The sequence below is a fragment of the Periplaneta americana genome, chromosome 14 (assembly GCF_040183065.1).
Source record: "Periplaneta americana isolate PAMFEO1 chromosome 14, P.americana_PAMFEO1_priV1, whole genome shotgun sequence".
NCBI lineage: Eukaryota > Metazoa > Arthropoda > Insecta > Blattodea > Blattidae > Periplaneta > Periplaneta americana.
The window spans coordinates 5,060,917-5,070,135 of NC_091130.1; the positions used below are offsets into that span (position 1 = coordinate 5,060,917).

General features: G+C 34.8%; 1 protein-coding gene across 1 annotated transcript in view; it reads right to left on the reverse strand.

Moving 5' to 3' along the window:
• Window positions 1–5,592, reverse strand: part of LOC138713966 (lachesin-like) — a 794,574-nt gene extending 788,982 nt beyond the window's left edge. The window contains exons 1-2 of the mRNA XM_069846547.1: window positions 5,586–5,592; window positions 5,181–5,287 (exon numbers count right to left, since the gene is read on the reverse strand). Coding sequence (XP_069702648.1) covers window positions 5,181–5,287; window positions 5,586–5,592 — 114 coding nt within the window. The remainder of the gene's footprint in view (window positions 1–5,180; window positions 5,288–5,585) is intronic.
• Between the last annotated feature and the right edge of the window lie 3,627 nt (window positions 5,593–9,219).

Consider the following 9,219-nt stretch of genomic DNA (forward strand, 5'->3'; position numbering starts at 1 on the left):
AACTTGAACAAGCCGACACTATCTCTGCGTCCGCTATCTTCAGCACAGTGACTGTTGTCAGGGGTCGGCAACCTCTGACCCGCGAGCAACGGTAGTCCACGTTTTCTAAACATTCCCATCTTTAGAAATAGTGATTTAATTTTTCGAGAAAATTCTTTCCTCTTCCACTGAGGATGGGCATAATTTTCTTTAAATAATAAAGGTAATAAACCAATTTCATCTATACTACAAATTAAAATGCATAATTCTGATTGTTCCGATATAAATTGCAATTGCTCAGTTATTAATGAAGTTAAATACTTAGGTATAATTATTGATAATAATTTAAAATGGAATAATCATATTCATTATATTTGTAATAAATTACGTAAAACATTATGTTACTTTGTTGTTCTAAGAAATATTTTGTCAATTAACTGTTCACGTACACTTTATTTAGCATTATTTCAATCTATATTTTTGTATGGTATCATAGGTTGGGGTGGAACTTATAAATCCAACCTTTATCCGTTAACTTTACTACAAAAAAAAATAATTAAAAATTTGTTTAAAAAAGCAGTAAGATTACCCAACTGAATTGTTGTTTATACATTTCAAAATTTTCAATATTAAACAAATGTATTATTTTATTTTATTAAAACATTTTCATAGAAATTTTAATAACTTTGAGAGGTATATACATAAATATAGAACTAAAAATATGAATTCTCTGCGTTTTTCTGAACCAACATGTAAAACCAATGTAGCTTTTTATCATGGCATTAATCAAGGTCACAGATTATTAAACAAATTTTATTCCAATATTATTTGAACCACGATTCCTCTCCAAATTAATAAAAAGAAAATAAAAAAATTGTAAATTGTATTGTATTTATAGTTTTGGTTTAAACATATTAAATACTTTTTAATCTGTATTCACTCTCAATTTTAATTTTATTTTTGTCTGCATTGGAATCCCCTCCTGAGCACGAGTCTTACTCATTCAGGAGTGGGCTAGTTTATCTTACATTGTATTTATTAATTTGTATTCAGTTCAAATTTACTAGCAATAAAATAAAAAAATAAATAAAAATAAATAAATAAGTAAATAAATAGATAAATAAATAAATAATAAAAATAATTATGTTCTTCATCCATTAGTTGTCCTGTATTATTTAAAATCGGTTGATTTTGCGCAAAGTTTACAATTAGTATGGTCAGAAAATTTACATTACTTACGAGTGTGTAATTTTGACTTATACTTCCGAAAATATTCTGATGACAGAACCATTTGAACAGTTCAATCTTTGATTATGATTATAGTGAAACATATATTCTTCAATAACTGCGTCATATTTTTGCCACTGACACATTAAAATGTCAAGGTGCACAATTGAAGTCTACAGTGTGTTCGAAACATATAGTAATGTGTAATGACATTATTTACGTATTAAATTTATACTGGGTGTTCAGTTCAAAATGTGTCATGGCTCGCTATATGCCGTCATGTGGCTATCCGATGAGCCTATAGAATTCAATCTTCCTACACTTCCGCTGAGGTGTATTACCTATGTGCCAGAGAAGTTCCTGGCAAGTACGGCGTTCATTCTGAAGAGTACTTACCGATACGTACGGTAACGCCGGTAGTGGCAGGAATGTGAACTGTTTGGAAACACGTACTGTCGGGATATAGGGAGAGGGTTAAGACGATTACTTACGTATTTGTTGACATTAACTTCGACGGTCAACATGGACACGGAGCATTTGATTTGTGTTGTGGAATGTTACCGTACGCAACCGATGATAACAAATACCCTGCGTACGACTTGCCGGTGCAAAACACAGTTCGAAAGAGGTTATGGTAGCACACAGACCGAACAGACCGCCATCTGTTGCTACGACGTTCAAGTTATACCGTACAAGTTCTCAAGTTCAGATTGAAGAACGCCTTAAATAATAGGCAACTTCTCTAACAAATAAGCTGAAACTCGCTTCAAATCGGTGACCCAACAACAGTGACGTCATGACACACTTTGAAATGAACACCCAGTAGTAGTAGAAATGATATCGACTCAACTAGCAATCGGGAGGCCTGGGTTCAAATTCCGAAGCCGGGCAACAGTGGCGCAACAACTGCGATTTAGTAGAATTTCATTCATACAAACAGTACAACGTGGTCTGTTGTGACGAGAATCCAAACCCCCGCATAACTGAAAGGCATCACGTCACAAACACGTTCACGTCTGAGTATTTCTGACAAAGTAACAATTAAGCTTACTCTTACTAATATTTGGCAACGTTGTTAATACTTGGACCTGCCAATACATTACTATACTTCGTTCTACAGAAACACAAAACAATTTGGATGTTTTAAGATGTATTTCACAATCTGTTGCATATGACATATGGCAAGGATCACCAATTTAGTTTCTTAGCCTATTTTTTATTCCTTTTGATATCTGCGCCAACATCCTTGTTGATTTTCTGTTGCTATGTGGTAATACTGCACAACTTAGTACATTTACTCAGTTCGATTTTTGTCACGCTTTATTCAGTGATCTCAGGGTGGATTTATCCCAGAAACTGCAGCGTGTTCATAATGCGTGTGTTCGTTTCATTTGTAATGTCCGCTACTACGATCACATTTCGCCTTCTTTCGATAAATTATTGTGGCTCAGGTTAAATGAGAGGGGAAAGTTACATTCCCTTTCTCTCTTATACCGAATTTTGCACACCTCTACTCCCTCTTACTTATCTGTCCGATTCCACAGTCTTTCTCGGTATCATAACTTAAATACTCGGCCACAATATGATAACACGCTAGAAATACCACTGCACACATCATCTCTTTATTCTTCATCTTTCACTGTTGCTACTTCTCGTCACTGGAATTCTCTGCAGCCTGAAGTCAAGGGCTGCCGAACTTTAATTTCCTTTAAATGTAAATTAGAAAAATATCTTATGATGAGTTGCCAGACCTAACGCGTTGCAAATATTCAATCTAATGTGTTCCACTGTATTTATTTATTTTTTTTTTGTTTCTTATTTTTTATTATCTAAATCGTGTTTATTTATCACTTAACGCCAATATATATCCCACTGTGTTGTTTTTTCATTATTAATCTATTTTTTGTGTGTAAATTTTATTCAATTGTCGGTTTCTGGTTTAATTATGTAAATCCTACTTAATTGTAATCTAATACTAATATGTATACTAATGTGTTTATTTTTTTTTTACTGTGTACATTTTTTACTGAATTATCGGTTTCTGTTTTTATGTCATTCGTATTTGATTCTAACAACATTAATATGTATTCCACTATGTTTCACTATGTTTATTTTTATTTTACGAGGTAAATTTTATGTAACTTCCTCTTTTGATCTCATTATGTACCTAAATTGTATTAGTATGTAATTACTTAATTCCGATCCAGTTTTATGTTCAACTGTGTAAGCAAGTTTTAACTCTGGTTGAGTGTAAGAGAAGGCCTTACGGCCTTAACTCTGCCAGGTTAAATAAAGCCATTATTATTATTATTATTATTATTATTATTATTATTATTATTATTATTATTATTATTATTAAGAAAGTCTGTTCAAGGAAGTTAAAAATTCCACCTGAAGATCTGGATATAAGTAACATCAATGTCCATAAACTACGACAAAATCTTAGGAACAAGAGTACGACAAATGGTGTGCGCTTCTACATAAAGGAAAAGGTGTTATTTTATTTCAAGAATATACTCCCAGAAATAAATGGATTTTTTCTAAGGAGTGTCAGTCTTCCTCTGAATGGCGGGACGCAATTAAGATGAATGCTAACGTAGCACCAGTGAGAAGTCTTCATGGGAGATCCTTGGACGGTTTCCGTTGCAGATACTGCAACGAGATTGAAACCTTAGCACACGTCCTAGGATCCTGTCAGCATGGAGAACTCCTGAGAAATTCACGCCATCATAACATCCGAAAACTAATAGCACAAGCCCTTAGAAAAAGATCATTCGAGGTCCATGAAGAGGTGTACTGCGTTGCGTCTGAAGGCGGCGGAATTAGAAAAGCGGACATCGTGGCTCTAGACAAGATTAATAGTAAAGGCTTTATACTGGACCCAACTGTTAGATTTGAGATGAGCCAGACCCAACCATCCGAGGTCAACAAAGAGAAAAATATCAGATGGAAGGCACCTGGGAAGTACATGGTTTAATGATCGGAGCGAGGGGCACCATCCCACGATCAACTGTAAACACTATCAAAACATTTGGAATCCATGACATCATTCCAAAAATAATTACTTCAACCATTAAAGGGTCTGTGGCAATTCTGAAAAATCATTTATACGGAATATCATAATCCCCCCCCCCCTTTTCTATTCGTTAGTGTGTGATTGTTACAAATATACGTACAAATTTATTATTTCTTAAATTTAAGCTCCGAGTTCACATTTCAATTTGACTCATCTCTTTTACTGTAATCGCTATTATTATTCTTATATGTGTGTTATTCTGTGTTTTTGGCAACCCAGGATGCCTGGGCAGACTATTTCTTGGAAATAAATTATATATGTATTTTTTATTTTCTAGTACGGAAACACTGTAATTGCTTTTGACGATGCATGTTTTTATTTGCAAGTGACAAACAACGTTCGTCCATTTAGAGTTTAGAGTCTTAAAAACTTATTTCTTTATGTTATTAGGCCTATATATATGTATCACTACAGTTTATTTGTAGCTGATATGTGGTAAAACTACGATACAATATCTACTTCCTTCGCTATCTGTTTTCATGATTCATACTTTCTTCCTGATATTCAAATACTAACATTTTTACAATATTTTCTCACATCTTCTGACATTGACATTTTAAAAGCTCTACATTATTGTAAAATATCAATTGGAGAAGAACGTCAAATCTATAATGAATACATATAAATCCTCACAGTGTTTTCACATATCAAAGCGCTTTTAAAACGCTAAACTATGGAATTCAAGATACAAACTTCATCATATCTTAGATATACATAATTTTCGACACACTAAAATATCTTCAACATGTGTCAGCAATCTACGGTAAATTTTCATACACATCACGTGATAAATCAACTGTACTTCACTAAATTGAGTTGGTAGTGATTCTACCAGAACAGACCACATCAATATTCTAAACCGTCAAATACAAGGGGACACAGAGGGCACATTACTCACCTTGTAGCTGCCGAGATTCTCCACGACGCAGGGGAGAGACGCGTCCCTGCCCAGGGCCACTGTCACGTTAGGAATCGGCTCGATGAACCTGGGACCGTCTGTCAGGGCTGAAACAACAACAACATTTCAGTCCTCAACCTGATTCACTGTGAAATTGTCTTTGCTTGAATGGAAGGTATTATCGGTTCGATTGTTTCAATGTTGGTTGGTTGCTAAGACGACCTGAAACAAATGACTATCGCGGACTCTGTAAAGCCTGACATTGTATACAATTGCATGTATGAGTTTGTAGTGTGTCTGTATATGCTTACTTCTTTGTCTTCATATCCACTTAATCTACTTATTCTCCTATCACCTCAAATTCTTTTACTGTCTTCTTTCTCTATGAAATATGTAAAATATTACTGCCCATATATTATGTTCTTCATCGTCTTCGCTCTTTGCATGTGAGCAAGAGTAGGGCAACTAGAGAAAATAATAAAAGAAATGTATGGCGTAATGTAACTACTTCGATTAATTAAAATGTGTCTGAGTGAAACGTACAGCATAGTCCGTATAGGTCAGTTTCTGCCAGATGCTTTTCCAATTCACTGCGGGCTAAAGCAAGGAGATGCACTATCACCTTTACTTTTTTAATTTGTTCAAGAATATGCCATTACGAAAGTTCAGGATAACAGACAGGGTTTGGAATTGAACGGGTTACATCAGCTTCTTGTCTATGCGGATGACGTGAATATGATAGGACAAAATCCACAAACTAATAGATAAAACACGGAAATTTTACTAGAAGCAAGTAAAGCGATAGGTTTGGAAGTAAATCCCGAAAAGAAAAAGTATATGATTATGTCTCGTGACCAGAATATTGTACGAAATGGAAATATAAAAATTGGAAATTTATCTTTTCAGGAGGTGGAAAAATTCAAATACCTGGGAGCAACAGTAACAAATATAAATGACACTCGGGAGGAAATTAAACACAGAATAAATATGGGAAATGCCTGTTATTATTCGGTTGAGAAGCTTTTATCATCCAGTCTGCTGTCAATAAATCTGAAATTTAGAATTTATAAAACAGTTATATCACCGGTTGTTCTTTATGGTTGTGAAACTTGGACTCTCACTTTGAGAGAGGAAAATAGGTTAAGGGTGTTTGAGAATAAGGTGCTTAGGAAAATATTTGGGGCTAAGATGGATGAAGTTACAGGATTATGGAGAAATTTACACAACACAGAACTGCACGCATTGTATTCTTCACCTGACATAATTAGGAACATTAAATCCAGACGTTTGAGATGAGCAGGGCATGTAGCACGTATGGGCAAGTCCAGAAATATATATAGAGTGTTAGTTGGGAGGCCGGAGGAAAAAAGACCTTTAGGGAGTCCGAGACGCAGATGGGAAGGTAATATTAAAATGGATTTGTGGGAGGTGGGATATGATGGTAGAGACTGGATTAATCTTACTCAGGATAGGGACAAATGGCGGGCTTATATGAGGGTGGCAATGAACCTCCGGGTTCCTTAAAAGCCATAAGTAAGTAAGTAAGTACGTAAGTAAGTAAGCTATGTTATTTAACTTTTATTCCCAGAGTCAAGCTATTCGCACCTGGTGGTAAGATTTTACCCGGACCTGAAGGTACACCTAGTAGAATCGAATTCCAGACTCAAGGAAATGGAGATGGCACGAGAGGGCCTGAGCCACTTCACCGCGCGGTGATTTATATCACCGGCGCCCCTCCCCAGCACTCAGGGGCCGCGTCCCGTAAATCAGAAGGACGTAATGTCACCCCTAAGAGTAGGTGCTGGAATTTCTTGAACTGCTACAACCGTTTTGTTTCGCTAGAGTGGCCAATTATTTAGCGATCCGCCAACCGCAGGTTGCCACTCTTCTCCTTGGAATGGATGCCCCGGCATTCGCCTCCGTCTGAGGTGTGACCTGGGGTACAGTCCCATCCCCTAAAACAAGCACCACCTCTATCCAGGAAAGCAATTTTTATTTCTTTCTTTGGTGTATTTCTTCAACTATAAAGACTGTTCAGAGAGGATTAAAGGGAGAGGATGTTATTTTTTGGTGAAAAATGAGTAAATTTTCAAAAGAAAAAAAAATCTTTAAAACACTCTGTGATATGCGTGGAATGCATACCATAACATTTGGTGGGTAATTGTGCCCTTATCGTCATTTTTAAACTTCCTGCGCTATGGATTTTTAAATCACTCGTCCACTTTTATTGTTGTTTCCGGTAAATTAAATTAAAAAAAAATTCTTTAAAATACTCTTTGATATGTGTGAAACGCATTGCATAACTTTCGTGGGTATTCATGCCTTATCGGATGTTCAGTCGCCATTTTTAAACTTCCTGCGTTACGGATTTTTAGATCACTCGCCCACTTTTATTGTTGTTTCCGGTAAATTAAATTTAAAAAAGAAATTTTCTTTAAAATACTCTTTGATATGTGTGGAATGCATTGCATAACATTTCGTGGGTATTTGTGCCCTTATCGGATGTTGAGTCACCATTTTTAAACTTCCTGCGCTATGGATTTTTAAATCATTCGCCCACTTTTATTGTTGTTTCCGGTAAATTAAATTTAAAAAAGAAATTTTCTTTAAAATACTCTTTGATATGTGTGGAATGCATTGCTTAACATTTTGTGGGTATTTGTGCCCTTATCGGATGTTGAGACGTAATTTTTAAACTTCCTGCGCTATGGATTTTTAAATCACTCGCCCACTTTTATTGTTGTTTCCGGTAAATTAAATTTGAACAAGAAATTTTCTTTAAAATACACTTTGATATGTGTGGAATGCATTGCATAACATTTTGTGGGTATTTGTGTCCTTATCGGATGTTGAGACGGCATTTTTAAACTTCCTGCGCTACGGATTTTTAAATCACACGCCCCCTTTTATCGGTTTCAGGTAACTTCATTTTTTTTTGCTACATTGCCAGACAAAAATGGATATAATTTCTGAACTATTACAGATACATGCATGAAATTTAGAACACACATTCTTTAGACAATTAGGAAACTTTTCTCTGTAACAGAATTTTGTTAATTGATTTCATTTTAAAAATATGTCCGTTGGTTTGCAAGAAAGGAAATCAGAAAATTGTTATTAAATTTTAATTGTTTATTTTACAAACGTAGGGACTAATATCAAAATTCTGTTAAAGGCAATTTATAGAAACTGCTTTTTCAAATACATTGCAAAAACTGTTTGAATCTATCTTTAAAAACGGTTTAGATATATTGGTTTTAGTACAATCCTACATTGGGTACATTTTTTTTTTTACAAATTTGGGCCCCCAAATAATTTTTTTCAAAATATTTATATTTGGTTCAGTTGCCACAGCTGTGAGCTCTCTACATACAAAATATTAATATTTTACACTTAATAGGAAAAGAGTTTAAAAAATACCATCCTCTCCCCTTAAATTAAATATGAGTTGGTGTAATTGGAGCCATGGTGGAAATCCTGCAGGAAACAACCATAACGTTTATTATAATCGTGAAAGATATGCAACAAACGGAGTCCACAAATTCTGTTTGTGCTGATATGGAATACGCGTCCTTGGCGCTAAGTCGAGTATTGTGTGCCAATTTTTGAACGGTCATAATTTTAGAATAGCTAATAGTCTAATGTGTAATTATCACAATACTTTTTGCATTGAAAATACTGAATAACTTTATTTTTCACTATAGTTACAAAGTATATGATTATATCTCGTCACCAGAATATTGTTCGAAATGGAAATATAAAAACTGGAGATTTATCCTTCGAAGATGTGCAAAAATTCAAATATCTTGGAGCAACAGTAACAAATATAAATGACACTCGGGAGGAAATTAAACGCAGAATAAATATGGGAAATGCGTGTTATTATTCGGTTGAGAAGCTTTTATTATCCAGTCTGCTGTCAAAAAATCTGAAAGTTAGAATTTATAAAACAGTTATATTACCGGTTGTTCTGTATGGCTGTGAAACTTGGACTCTCACTTTGAGAGAGGAACATAGGTTAAGGGTGTTTGAGATTAAG